This window comes from Myiozetetes cayanensis, unplaced genomic scaffold, assembly GCF_022539395.1.
Source record: "Myiozetetes cayanensis isolate MyiCay16 unplaced genomic scaffold, myiCay2020 scf163, whole genome shotgun sequence".
Lineage (NCBI taxonomy): Eukaryota > Metazoa > Chordata > Aves > Passeriformes > Tyrannidae > Myiozetetes > Myiozetetes cayanensis.
In genome coordinates this window covers 1-15,646 of record NW_026087304.1, presented here as the reverse complement: position 1 = coordinate 15,646, position 15,646 = coordinate 1, and the positions used below count along the sequence as shown (strand labels likewise).

Below are 15,646 nucleotides of genomic sequence, written 5' to 3'. Positions count from 1 at the left end.
TACTGTCCCTTATGAAATTACCATTGCCTTAATACACCAACAAAAATAATTTGAAGTAGTTAAAAACACAGAAATATTTCTTAACACTACGATACCCAGAAGTCCCTTCTCAAGAGAGTCCTCTGTTCAGCATATATCACAGAAGCACAGAATCAACTAGGTTGGAAAAGACCTCTGAGATCATCGAGTCCAACCTTTGACCTAACACCACCTTGTCAACTAGACCATGGCACTAAGTGCCACATCCAGTCTCTTCTTAAACACCTCCAGGGATAGTGACTCTACCACATCCCTGGGCAGCCCATTCCAATGCCCAATCACTCTCTCTGTAAAGAACTTCTTCCTAATTAACCTAAACCTCCCCTGGTGCAGCTCAGGACTGTGCCCTCTTATCCTACTGCTGGTTGCCTGGGAGAAGAGACCAATACCCACATGGCTACAAGCTCCTTTCAGGTAGTTCTAGAAAGTGATAAGGTCTCCCCTGAGTCTCCTCTCCAGGCTAAACAACCCCAGCTCCCTCAGCCTCTCCTCATAGGACTTGTGCTCAAGTCCCTTCCCCAGCCTCGTTGCCCTTCTTTGGACACGCTCCAGTGCCTCAAAATCCTTCCTGAACTGAGGGGCCCAGAACTGGACACAGTACTCAAGGTATGGCCTCACCAGCGCTGAGTACAGGGGAAGGATCACTTCCCTGGTCCTGCTGGCCACACTGTTCCTGATACAGGCCAGGATATCATTGGCCTTCTTGGCCACTTGGGCACACTGCTGGCTTATGTTCAGCTTTCTGTCTATCAGAACCCTCAGGACCCTTTCTGCCTGACTGCTCTCCAGCCACTCTGTCCCCAGCCTGTAGCACTGCAGGGGGTTGTTGTGGCCAAAGTGAAGGACCCGGTACTTGGCCTTGTTGAAGCCCATACCACTGGATTCAGCCCATCTATCCAGCCTGTCCAGGTCCCTCTGAAGAGCCCTCCTGCTTTCCAGCGAATTGACACTCCCTCACAACTTGGTGTCATCAGCAAATTTGCTAATGGTACACTCAATCCCTCATCTGGATCATCAATAAAGATATTAAACAGAACTGATTCCTGGGGGCACCACTAGTGACCAGCTACCAACTGGATGCAGAGTTCACCACCACTCTCTGGGCCCAGCCATCCAGCCAGTTCTTAACCCAGCTAAGAGTGCACCTGTCCAAGCTGTGGGCTGCCAGCTTTTCCAGGAGAACGCTATGGAAGGTGATGTCAAAGGCTTTGCTGAAGTCCAGGTAGACCACATCCACAGCCTTCCCCTCATCCACCAGGTGGGTCACCTGGTCATAAAAAGAGATCAGATTGGTCAGGCAGGACCTACCCCTCCTAAATCTGTGTTGGCTGTGTCTGATCCCCTGGCTGTCCTGTAGGTGCCATGTGATTGCACTTAGGATGATCTGCTCCATAACCTTGCTAGGCACTGAGGTCAGGCTGACTATCCTGTAGTTTCCCAGATCTTCCTTCTGGCCCTTCTTGTCGATGGATATATGTTTCTGTCCTATACAAATTCGATAATATTTTTAAAAGGGAAGTACAAATTTGGGGTCCCTTGACTTTTTGACATATGAGCAAAATTAAGATAGAATTCTTTGACTGTTGAGGTTCTAAGATAATTTCCGTTAACTACAGTAGATCACTTCTAAAGGAGGAAAACCAAAACAAAACAACTCAGAAGAAAATCCTTTAGAAGAGTTGAAAATAAAATATTCCTTTATCATGCATTAAAAAAATAATATGCTCTTTTCCAGCAAATGTGAAATCATATCACATTGATATCAAGATGATAATTCATGTTTTCCTCAAAGCCAGTTATTTTTATAAATGAATGTATATGTCTATATATAATAGAATATATCAGTGTTTGTCATGCAAAATCAAATTAGATAACCTTAGAAACAGCTTCTCCAAAGTATGATATACTTACCAATCTAGTTTCAACATGCATCATCAAGATATATCTTAAGTATTTGCTTGTTATCTAATCATAAATACATATTGTTGTAACTAAATAAAATTATTTTCAAGTGTTCAGTGAAAGTATGGACCAATACAATATGATAAGAAAAGGTTACAATGCTCTTGAAAAATAATTATGTTTTCTGTTTTAATGAAGAGCAAAGAAAATAGTCAATTTGAATATGCTAATCAATATCAGCATTTTTAAATTGTGCACAAAAAAATGAAACATGCATAGTATCAGTTTATCTACTTATATAAGTAGATGAGTGTCTATTTGCATACTCATTTCAGATTACAGCAGGGAAAGAAGATTCATTGCTGGCTTGATGGGCCCGCTTCCTCTTCAAGGTTTGTTAAGTCTAAGTCTTTGCTAATTCAGAGTTCTCTACACAAATCTTTCATTCAGCTACAATGGGTATATAAAAAACCCCACAACATATAAATATCCTTTAGATTTGGAGAACAAAAAAAAGGTTTTCACTTAAGACTAGTTGCAATTCATGCTAAATTCAAATGGTTTACTTATATAGATAATGAAAAGATGTTCATGTTTGTGATACCTTGGAGTTTTGATTTTTTAATTTTTCTGGATCTTAGAAGTAGTTATGTAGTAAGTGTAGACTTTAGAGTAGCAATACATTATCCCTTTACCCTTTAACACACCAACCACACATAGCAAACCCTATTACCCATTCCCATATCAATCCCCTAAATTCCACTGGCCCGTTTAGTCTCATTTTCAAGGTAGAATTATAGGGAACACCCTAAAATCTACCCAATTGGAGAGTGCACATTGGGAGTATTCCGGAAAGCCTGGGGGCTCATTAAAGCCTTTGTATCCTTATCTTATCTCCTACCTAATTTGGCTTGGAGTCTTTTTTCCCCACAGCCATTTAGGCAACAGTTTTGGTGGCTTTGTACGGGGACATCTGGACCTGTGAGTCCTCTGGATTGATATTTCGTTTTGCAGGGATTTCTTCCCCAGCCGGCATATTTTGGAGAATTCCTGCTCCAGTCTCGGGGAGCCCAGCTTCTCGGAACCACACACGGAGGTAAGATAAGGAACAACTCCTGGAGAATTTTTATTAGCAGCTGCAGGAAGGAGTTTTCCCCAGGGCTAGGGAATACGGTGAGACTGGGAAAGGAAACTTGGACTTGGGCCCAAAAAGTCAGTGTTTTCCCAGTCTGTTGGCAAAGGGATTTTTGCCAGAGTGGGCAGTGGAAGTGTCCAGGAAGTTTCAGTCAGGACAGGCAGGAGGGTTTCGGGTTTTGTGTTGGCCGGGTGTGGCCAGAGAAAGGCAGGGGGATGCCTCCCCCAATTGAAACTGTGTTTCTGTCTGAACCTGGTGGTGCCTGGGTACAAAGCTTGCAAAGCGTGTGTGAGGCTGTGAGTTCTAGGTTTAGGTCTGTTGCTTGTCAACATGGGATGTGTACAAGCTAAAGAAGATATTCCAGAGGGAACGCCCCTCACTTTAGTTTTACGGTATTGGGATGATTTATCGGCACCACTTGCGTCTCTTAGAACGCTTCCATCAGCGCTGCCTCCGTTCAATTCTAAACATCCACTGGACTGACTATGTGACCAACACGTCTGTCCTTGAACAGGCAGCAGTCACAAGCATTGAGGCCATGCTGCTGAGAACACAGCTGCGTTGGGCAGGGCATGTCTCCAGGATGCAGGACTACCGCCTCCCTAAGATCGTGCTCTATGGGGAACTTGCCACTGGCTACCGCAAGAGAGGAGCCCCGAAGAGGAGCTACAAGGACTCCCTGAAACAATCCCTCAGCCTTGGCCATATTGATCATCACCATTGGTCTACCCTGGCCTCCAGTCGGGAGGCCTGGAGACACATCATCTATAACGCTGCTGCTGCTTTTGAGAACACACGCAGGATCACTCTTGAGGAGAAAAGACAACGCAGAAAGAATCGCGTCTCGTCTGTATCACCTGGGGAGTCTTTCTGCTGTGCCTTCTGCAACCGGACTTGTCTATCTCGCATTGGCCTTTTTAGCCATCAGCGTGCTTGTAGCAAGCGTGGGTAGAGCCCTTCTCAAATCTTCGTTCGCGAAGCTTAGCCATGATGATGATTGGGATGATTTAACTGGCCCTGAAACATCTTTAAAAAGGTAGGAGCTAGTTAGACTCTCTATGGATGTTTGGCCTTTCAACGGGCAGATTAGAGGATTAGCGTGGCCAAAATTTGGCTCTTTTGAGATCAATATGGTGTTTCATCTTATGACAGTCCTTCATAAGGAGGAAAGGTGGTCTGAGTTGCCCTATGCCGAGTTATTTTTTCTTAACCCGTCCGAAATTGAGAAAGGAATATAAGAGAGATAAAGTTCAGTTAGAAACAGAACTCCCAGAAATGGCATTAGAGGAGAAAAAGGGAAAGAAAAATCGTGTTAAGCGTGATCCTATCAGTCAGGTCAATACTGAAAGCCCTGGAAATGAAGATCTGGACCTTTTAATTCCCCCAGATATGAGAATAACAAACCCAGGACCCCTCCTGGGTCCGGCCGCAGGTGCGGGGGGCGGAGGTCCATTAGGAGCGGGGGTAGCCCCTGGGGCGGGTCCTGCCAGCTCGGCAGGGCCGGCTGGATCTGCGGTGCCGTGTCCGGTTGCTTCGGGGGCCTCGGGGGCAGCGGCGGGACAAGTTGGGGCCGCTCCGGGCGGAGCGGGGGTCCTGGGAACTGCTGTTAGTGCTCCGGGACCTGCAGGGTCGGCGCCGGCTGTTCCAACCGGCTGCATCGGGGGTTCTGGCACTGGCCGGACCGGCAGCGCCAGTCCTGGCTGGAGCCGCGGGCTCTGCCGGTAGCGGTGGCGGGGAGGCGGTCCCCGCCGGGGCCGCTGCAGGCAGCGCAGGCTCAGTTGCCACGGCAACAGGAGGCTCAGACCTCAACACTGCAGGAGGAGGAGCAGGGGCGGTGTCTGCAGCCGGGGTTCCCGCCCCGGTTGACACGGGACCCTCCAGCTCTGCCATGAGAGGCGGGGACGAACCCGCCCCCATCCCGTTGGCACAGCCCGATTCTACTGCGGAAAGGGAGAACCAGGGCTTAGAGGCACAGCATCGGGGGAGGAGCAGATTAAAGAGAAACAAGTCAGTCTGGGCTGCGGAGAGGAGGCAAAGGCGGACCCTCCCCCCTTTTGACTCCTAGAGCGCACACTTTAAGACTCGGGATAGTGATTTTACTGATACAGCCACAGAAGTCTCTGGGGATGAATTAAACGATAACTTGGGGGAGGGGGAAGAGAAACCACTTGTAGTAAGACCAAAGACAAGGGGAAGAAGAGTACGGGAAACTCTGTCAGACCCCAGCCCCATGGCTAGTAGAACAAGGGCACAAAAGGAAAAACCTGCAGTAGAAGCCTCCTTAAGGCAGGCCATGAGCAACCAGGGTCCAGTTTTAATAAAAGTTCCTTTTTCTCTAAATGAATTGCAGCAGTGGAAGGCTTCAGTTGGAGCATATAGGGATAACCCAGACAGAGTGGCTAACTATGTGAGGAGAGTAATAAAAACACAAAATCCCGATTGGGATGACTTGGAGGCAATACTGGAAACATTATTAGATCCTACTGAGATAGACATGGTCAAGCGAGCTGCCCGGAATGCAATTGAGACGTTAATAACATCTGGGCAGATTCAAGGAGAACTACAAGATATGTTTCCCTTAGAAGATCCCAAGTGGAACCCCAATATACCAGAAAAAAGGGAAGCATTGAAACGCTATCAGGACTGGGTAGTTTATGGTCTTAAACATGGGGTTCCAAAAGCAGTAAATTGGTCGAAAATGTATGAAATGAAACAAAATAAAAATGAATCCCCTACAGATTTTCTGAACAGGCTAAAAGAGGCCATACGAAAATACACAGACATAGACGTAGAATCAGAGTCAGGGAAAAGGCATTTAGTTTATTTATTCATAGACCAATCTGCAGATGATATAAGGAGAAAACTGCAGAAGGCGGGTGAGGACAAGAATATTGGTGAGTTATTAAATATAGCTTGGACAGTCTATCGAAATAGAGATCAAAAAGGCAAAGCAAAGGGGCTGGAGCAGGATGGTGACTACCAAAAACATCGCAAACACAATGTCCACCGTGAAAATTATAGATCTAGTTACCAGCATGCTAAGGCTAATGATGTATGTTCTTTTTGTAAAAAGAAGGGGCACTGGAGAAGGGATTGTCCGGACTCGAAGAGGAGAAGTGAATTACCATCCCCTCCTCCAGCCTCCCAACTGACTGTAAACCAGAATGCATGAAGGGGACTGGAGAATTCTACCCCAGCAGAACCTCTAGTTATAGCTAAGCTGGGAGGAGAAGATGTGGAATTTTTAGTTGATACAGGTGCTGCATATTCCGTATTAAACACCTTGGAAGGGAAACTGAGTCATGATACTATAACTGTAGTTGGTGCCACAGGGGTAAGTGAAACCAGGCCTTTCTTCAAACCTTTGAAATTTAAATTAGGGAAACACTGGGTAATTCATCAATTCCTCTATATGCCAAATTCTCCCATGCCTTTATTGGGTAGAGATTTATTAGAGAAATTGGAAGCTGAAATTAAATTCTGTAAGGGGGGGAGGGGGGATAAAAATTATCATCCCTGACACTAAATATATCGAGGCAGCTACCTTCTTCATACAGGAGAACCATGGAGAGATCCCCGCAGAGGTTGAAAATGCTGTGATCCCTTTAGTGTGGGCTAGCGAATATCCTGGGAGGTCCAAGCAAGCAGAACTCGTAAGCATCACGCTCAAGCCAGGAGCAACACCGGTAAGACAAAAACAATACCCCTTGAAGCTAGAAAGTCGTCAAGGTTTAGCACCCATAATTGAAAAGTTTCTTAAATTTGACCTATTGGTAGAATGTGAGTCCAAATATAACACCCTCATCCTTCCAGTGAAGAAGGCTGATGGTAAGAGCTATCGATTGGTCCAAGATCTGAGGGCAATCAACAGAATAACCGAGGATATATACCCGGTAGTAGCAAACTCCTATACCTTGTTAACGACATTAACAGAGGAATTAGGGTGGTTTACTGTGCTTGATCTAAAGGATGCCTTTTTCTGCATTCCTGTGCACAAGGACAGCCAAGATCATTTGCTTTCGAATGGGAAAATCCTGACAGGGAGAACTCAACTACCTTGGACGGTCCTACTGCAAGGCTATAAAAATAGCCCAACGATATTTGGAAACCAGCTGGCAAAAGAACTGGAGGACTGGAGAAGACAGCAGCCAGAAGGAGTTGTCCTGCAGTATGTAGATGACATACTAATTGCTGCCAAAAGTCAGGACCAATGCATCAGACTCACTGTAAGTCTTTTAAACTTTTTGGGACTAACTGGGTATAGGGTCTCAAAAAAGAAAGCACAAATTGCAAAGAAAATAGTCATTTACCTGGGGCTTGAAATCTATCGTGGACATCGATGACTCAGCACAGATCGGAAAGAAGCCATCTGTCGTCTCCCAGAGCCCCACACTGTACGAGAGATGCAGGCTTTTCTAGGAATGGTGGGATGGTGTCGCCTATGGATAGCTGACTATGGGTTACTCGTCAAACCCCTATATGAAGCACTGAAAACATCCAAGAAAGGAGTTGTGACATGGACAGATGAGATCAGAGCTGCATTTAAACAACTGAAACAGTCCTTAATGTCAGCTCCAGCACTGGGACTACCAGACCTAACCAAACCCTTTGAACTGTTTACATATAAGCAACTAAATGTTGCCCTGGGGGTACTGTCACAGACCCTGGGAAACCAATGAATGCCTGTTGTCTACTTTTCCAAACAGTTAGACAGTGTCAGCCAAGGATGACCAGGGTGTTTGAGGGCTGTGGCAGTGACTGTTATCTTGATCCAAGAAGCCCAGAAACTCACCCTGGGACAGCGCACTGTCGTGCATGTACCCCATGCAGTCCAAGCTGTGCTTGAGCAAAAGGGGGGCCACTGGCTGTCCCCTAGCAGAATTCTTAAGTACCAAGTTGTGTTGTTAGAACAGGATGCTGTTACCCTGAAAACATCTGTTGTAAATCCTGCTATGTTTCTGTCCACCACATTGACTGACAGTGTACCTGAGCATGACTGCAGACCATCGAGGACACCTATTCCAGCAGACCAGACCTGAAAGATGTACCTCTGGAAAACCCAGACTGGGAACTGTACACGGATGGAAGCAGCTTTGTGCGGGATGGAAAACGGATGACAGGATATGCTGTAACAACCAAAGACGAGGTAATCGAGGCAAAGGCCTTGCCTGCTGATGTGTCATCCCAAAAAGCAGAACTGATTGCACTGACAAGAGCTCTAGAGCTGAGCGAAGGTAAGAAAGTGAATATCTAGACAGATTCTAAGTATGCATTCAGTGTGGTACATGCCCATGGAGCCATCTGAAAAGACAGAGGACTACTAACTGCCCAAGGTAGTGGGATTAAACATGCCGACCAAATCCATGCACTCCTTCAAAGTATCTGGAAGCCAGAAAAGGTATCTATTATGCACTGCAGAGCTCATCAGAAGGGGAAAATAATTCCCGAATTCAGAAATCATTTTGCTGACCAGGCTGCAAAAAGGGCTGCAGAAAAAGGCATTCTAGCAGTAGTTCCACAGAAAGAAATTGATTTGACAGGGTATACCCCAAAATATGATGAGAAGGACCACCAATTAATTAAATCCCTTAAAGCTGAAATCAAAGAAAGTGGGTGGGCTGTTACACCAACAGGACAGGTTGTCGGTCACAGCCCCACTCCTAAGGGAAATAACTCTGCGAGAACATGAGGTTACCCACTAGGGAATAGAGAACCTTCTAAAACACCTAAAGAAGGTAGTGATAGGGACAGGTATGACTGAAGTCGTACAATCCATAGTGAGTAAGTGTGAAATATGCAAGCAGAACAACCCTGATACAACCAAGAGGGTGGTGTTAGGAGTGACAAAGACTAAGAACCTTCCCGGAGATTACTGGCAAATAGATTTTGCTGAGTTACCACCAAGGGAGGGGTACAAATACATATTGGTACTGGTTGACACTTTCAGTGGATGGCCTGAAGCTTACCCATGTCGTACTAAAACAGCAAGGGAAGTGGTAAAAGCTTTGCTTAATCACATAATTCCAAGATTTGGGGTTCCTCTGGGAATGTCATCAGACAGAGGGACACATTTCATTGCAGCAATAGTGAAGGAGGTGTGTTGTGTCCTAGGAATTGTTTGGGACTTCCACACTCCCTTATAGACCTCAGGCAACTGGCAAAGTTGAACGCATGAATGGCACTCTTAAAATGCAAATTGATAAAATTTGTCAGGAAACATCCATGTCATGGGTTCAGGCTTTGCCTCTAACTCTGCTGAGGATTCACATCCAGTCAAGACGGAGGGATAACATAAGTCCTTATGAGATATTATATGGAAGACCATACCAGGCTCTGCACATTCCAGGGGACGTTCACATGAGAGGGAAATTTGAGTTACAAAAGTATTTAATTGCTTTAGGCTCTACTTTACAGAAGCTCCAGAAATTCATCGAGCTTTCCAGGCCCATAGGATTGGACCCCCCTGCTCATCAATTCCAACCAGGAGAATGGGTCTACATCAAATGGTGGGACAGTGACCCGCTGTGAGCCAAGTGGAGAGGACCTTTCCAAGTCCTGCTGACTTCCCTCACTGCTGTCAAAGTTGCTGGCAAAGGACCCTAGTTTCATTACTCCAGAGTGAAGAAAGCTTCAATTCCTGGAACTATCAGCAAAGCAGGACCTGACTCCAACGAAGAAGATGTGGCATAGACTGTTTCTACTGTACATGTTTTCTGTATGGTCAGTAACTATGAATTAAGTTTGGGATCCAAAATTGCATGTGGCCATAGTCCAAAATGTATTTAAAATCCTCCGCAAAGATGACTGCTGGATTTGTACCCAAATACCAGCAATCGATGGTAAAGATGGCAGCTGGCCCCTTATTGGCATTTTACTAAATGAAACAAACTTTGGTAAGTCTATGTTAGAACTCCCAGGGACCTGGAAACCAATTACTGAGGCCTACTATCCAGTAACCCTGAGTCACGTAATGTCTAATCAGGACAATTATACTGTCCCCTACATGGTTGTTAATGCTACAGGAAAAATCATTCTCCCTCCCTACTGCGATCAAGATAAATCTAAGGAAGAGATAAACCCAGAAGTTGTAATAAAGTTGGCGCAGGTCCCCATGAGATTAATTCCTCCCCATGGTTCAGGGTGGTACTGGATCTGTGAAAAGGAGACTTGGAAAGTTTTGCCCCTTGATAAAGATCGGGCCTGTGTCCTAGGGGCTGTAATTCCAAACATAACAATCTTTGACCAAATTGATGAACAAGAGGAATGAGAAAGAACTTATCCAAAAAGAATAAAAAGGACAAACAATCCCCTTGTTGAGCATCCCACGCTCTTTCACAGTATAGTCAGAGCCATGATCCCATCTCTAGGGGTGAGTGAATTGGAAAAAGCAATTGTTAACATCTCAACTGTTATTGAAAACATTCAAGATCAGGTTTCAGATGCAATTTCAACTTTACAAGAGGAGGTCCATAGTCTGTCTTGTGTAGTACTACAAAACCGACTAGCTCTAAACATCTTGCTAGCCTCTCAGGGAGGCGTGTGTAGTCATTAACACCAGTTGCTGTTCTTACATAGACCAAAGTGGAAGAATTAATAACGATTTAGCTGCAATTTGGAACCAAACTAAAATTCTACATCAGATATCTCTGGATAATGTCTCACTGGGTTTGGGAGACGTTCTCCACAAACTTACTTCATGGTTACCGAACTGGACCTGGGTAAAACAACTGTTTCTATTGGTAATGTACATAGTTAGTGTTTCTGTAATAGCTCATTGCATGAACCAATGTTGTAGATGTTGGTCATCTCCTTTGAAAAGGATTAGATGTAAGTAGTAGAGATTGGACAAAATTTTTGAGTTTTGTCCAGTCTCTAAAGGGGGGACTGATACCTTGGAGTTTTGATTTTTTAATTTTTCTGGATCTTAGAAGTAGTTATGTAGTAAATGTAGATTTTAGAGTAGCAATACATTGTCCCTTTACCCTTTAACACACCAACCACACATAGCAAACCCTGTTACCCATTCCCATATCAATTCCCTAAATTCCATAGCCTGTTTAGTCTCTTTTTCAAGGTAGAATTATAGAGAACACCCTAAAATCTACGCAAGAAGATATAGCCATAGATGCAACAACCTTCAGGCTAGAACTCTGGAAGGCCTCCAAGAACAGTACATGCTCTGAGGAATATGAAGATGAAGAAGAGGGGGTCCCAAAACACCCCCAGACCCAATTCCCAAGAGGTGTGGCGGGGGCAGAACCTGGGCGGTGGCTGGATGGGGATTGGGTGAAAATCATTATAAAAACTGAAAACACCTGTATTGGAGAGCGCGCATTGGGAGTATTCCGGAAAGCCTGGGGGCTCATTAAAGCCTTTGTATCCTTATCTTATCTCCTACCTAATTTGGCTTGGAGTCTTTTTTCCCCACAACCATTTAGGCAACATTCGACACATTGCTTCACTGATTCATTTGGTATTTCACAGGAAAAGAATACCTTTGTCTTAAGACCCATGCTTTGCATGTCACAATGCCTGCAAGCATGATACCAAATAGTAAACACACTGTCAAGTGCTCCAATACTTAATTTTGCCAAAGCTTATAGATATATAGACATAGCTTGCAAAATATTGCTGATTATTTTCTTAGATACTCCTGATGAGAAAATAATGCATAACAGAAGTATATACAGTGTACAGACGTAGTATGTCCAGTAGTTAAGGTTTATGGCAACAAACTTTTAGGTCCAAACATTGCTTTCTGAGACCAGGTGAAACTTCCACTGATGACAGTCAAAATTATATACATAGAAAGCTAGAGTACATGGCTCTTACTACTTAACAATAAATACGTACATACATGCTTAAAACACAAGCATGCAGAATATGTACAATGTTTGGTGCATACCAATATACAACACTAAAACCATATCATTTTTTTCTTGTACTATAGCAATAAATGTATTTACAACAGCAAACAACAAATGACTATTAACAACTTTATGCTCTGGGGAACAATCATAAGGTTTTACAAAATGTTCAGTAGTAACGGAATACAGAAGAATTTCAAAAATACAGGAGATGAAAACCAAATTCAGTGGAAGACTGAATTTGCTCCAAAGTACATTAAAACATTACAACCAACTTGTGCTATTCTATGTCTTTGTAATGCATGTCAGTGCGTATGCTAGAGTCCTCACTTTTTAGAATTACAATAATAAGAGGTACTTGGCTTAATTTTTATAATACATTAGAATAGGACAATGATGTTCAATGCAGCACCTAAAAGTGGTATTTTAATGTTTAATCATGAGGAGGTTCTGTTTTTTAACTAATAATTTAAAAAAATCTTACCATGCAAAAAGTTTTCCAGAAATTACTTTCAATATTTTAAACTCTTTGATCCCATGAGAAGTAAAAACATATCATTAATACACAAGAAAGGTGCACACAGCATAACGTGTCACACAGTAACAGTAACCAACACAGTTAAGATGTAAATATTTCACTTTGCAAGGAAGCACTCTAATTTCTTCAAGTTAAGGAGGAAAAAAAAAATCCTCTATTCTGACCCAGAATTTTTTATTTATATTTGCTACATGTGTGCATTTGTATGTACATCTAATTTTTAAACAAGAAAAAAAAAGTGGCATAGATATGCTCATTTTTCCTTAAAACCTTTTTATTTAATACCTTTTACTTTGCACTTGCAACAAGTTCAAAGAGTATATGTGGTCAGTTAACATAGTTCAGCTTAAGCCATGTTATCTCCTTATGTTCAAAAGCCTTTAATCCACTTAAGCTTTTAAGTCCAACAACACTTTCCAAAGTGGGACTGAGAAGTTGGCACTTTTGAAAAATGTTTACCTAACATTTACATAAAATACAGTTAAGCAATACTACTATTTTAAGTTTTGAGGGACAAAGATATGTAATGGGACAGTAAAGGTCAAGTCAATTAAAAAAATGGATGGCAAGCATGTTCCCAGTTTCACCATTTTAATTATTATTATACTATTTTTAAAATGGTTTTGTCCATCTCAACCATATGAATTACTCAAACAAATAACACAAGGTTAAGAACTGAACAAATTACTATGTTGGGGAAGCAGTGAGAGTGACTGAAAGTACTGTCAGATACTTAAAAGAAAACCACCAATTAAAACTAATTTTTAGAAAGGTTGGGGGTTTTTTTAATAAATTGAAACTTGAATCTCTATCCAACCCCGTGACTTCAATGGTTTACTGCTATACTGCATTTTACAATATTAACTGTTAAACAGTTGCATGTGCACAAACACTTTCAATCAAATATGTGACTGTGGCTGACAACAGAACACAAAAAATGTGTACATAGTAACAATTTCTATACTGATTTCTACTCAAATACAAATATGCTATTAAGTATGAAACAGAACATTTACCTCGCTTCTGTGTACATCATGCTTACATGTTCAGAAGCATGGTTTATACAGATATTGATATATGCAGAAAACATTCATACAGGCAATCACTGCATCTTCTTCAAAGCTAAGTGATGGTTTCTTATCTATTTACCCTGAAAACACTTTATTTCATTTGGTCTAAAAGTAATGCCACAATTAGGCCCTCATCTACCATTACCTATCTGTACACTTACCATTACCAGTGGGTGGATCTTATAAAACAATACAAGATCTGCACTATTGATTGTGGAACCAAATCTCTGAATTCCTTCTTTGGGTGGTATATGTTGTTACCATTCAGTAAGTTTCATGAATTTTTAAAAACTTGGGAGAAACCTCTAGCATTGCTGCAAGAAGACCATGAAATGCAGCAGCGGTTTGGACCTGAGTAACAAGTCAAACATCAACTACCTCTCCTGTAGTAAATTCATATAGTTAAGTACTTAAACATCCATAAAATTCAAAAAAGGTAAGCTATCTGTCCTCTATTTTATCTTGGGTTTGCATCATGAAACAGCCACAGCACACACTTCGATCAACCAAAGATTACACCAAAATGAGACAATGTTATTACTGATAGCATCTCTACCCCTCCTTTTTCCACATCAGTTAAGGATCCCAATACCTTTCTCCATATACAAAAGACCAACTGTATTATTTAAAGTAGGAAATAACACATTCATAATCAAGCATTAAAATAAATTCTGACTTCCTTTCAAATCTCCTTAACTTACTGAAAAGGCAGTTTATTACCCCAATATAAATCATTACTTTCATATACATAACCCAAGACAAAAGTCTTTGGCATAAACATCCAACATCCATTTGGAACATTCCCATTCATCCAAACACTGGTGCAGGCATATTTCAAGGCCTGCTAGTTTATGGCACAAGCTGTATTACCACAACAACTACACAGTGTAGTAGATCACATCAGACGCAGACAAATGTGGTTTAATTCAAAAAGCTTATTTTAACACAAGCCAAATTCCTATTAAACAAGCATTGCCTTTGCACACTTGTGGCTCCAAAATAACAACCCGTTTTAATAAAAGATAAATGATACAATAGATTTTATTTCCTGAACAGCGGGTGGATTCCAAAGGTATTAAAGATCCTGCGATCCACCAGTATGCTTAAGGTTATTCTTCAGCTTCATGGGTGCATCTGGGTCTTTATGGTTTCTTTCTCATTTTGCTTTAAAAGTCAGTCTACAATTTCGGCATAAGCCCCTTATCCCATTTTATCTCATTAAATAAAACTCACAATTTAAAAAATGAAACCGGTGACCCAACAACCTAAGACACACAGAACAATGCAGATATTAAAAGCCTGTAACCATTAATCTGCAAAGAAACTCCCCTGCAAATTCTTTCATTAATCTGCTTCCTTATCACCACATCCATCATCGCTGATATTCCCCCCAAACCCCCTCTACTGACCAGCCATCCTTTCACTCTCCATTTTGGAAGACGGGGTTCCCAACCATATCAAACCCACCCATAGGAACCACGGTTATTTACCCAGTTAAAAGCACCTCGGCGAAGCCTGCACATGAGCGTGCACACACAACACGGTGGTGGAGGAACGACGAGCGGGTCACGGCCACCCCGCGAAGGTGGCAGGCGCCCGGGAGAAACCGAACCGACCACGCCGTGTAATGCACCAGTGGGGCCAGCCGGACAGAGTCCGGGGCGGCGATGTCTGGGCTGCACCCCCAGTGGTGCTTAAGGCGTGTGTGCTGACTGCGGCCCGCACTCACCCAACAGCAGCAGCTTCAGTTCCCGTCGGGCGTCCCGCTTGTCCCGGCGCAGCTGCCGCTCGATCTCGTCGTTGATCCGCCGGGCTTCCTTGGCTTCCTCGCTCAGGCAGCACGCCATGATGGACTCCAAAGTCATTCTTCCTAACTGTTTCAACCCCCACCCTAAAAGCGCGTTCACACACACCCCACCAGAGCACCAGCCCCGGGGGACACAGACGCTCTCTGCCCGGAAGCCCCACCTGGGCACTGCAGGACAAGGGCAGGGAGCTGCCTCGATGACAAACACGGACAAGGAGAAAGAGTGGGCCCCCGGCAGCACAGATTCTCCCGTTCCCTGCCTCAAATAGTCGCCGCTTCCAACTCCTC

At 43.3% G+C, this 15,646-nt stretch overlaps 1 protein-coding gene across 1 annotated transcript in view; it reads right to left on the bottom strand.

Moving 5' to 3' along the window:
* Positions 1–15,640, bottom strand: part of LOC126638128 (guanine nucleotide-binding protein G(q) subunit alpha-like) — a 59,826-nt gene extending 44,186 nt beyond the window's left edge. Inside the window, exon 1 of the mRNA XM_050311773.1 lies at positions 15,281–15,640. Coding sequence (XP_050167730.1) covers positions 15,281–15,416 — 136 coding nt within the window. The 5' untranslated portion in view covers positions 15,417–15,640. The remainder of the gene's footprint in view (positions 1–15,280) is intronic.
* Between the last annotated feature and the right edge of the window lie 6 nt (positions 15,641–15,646).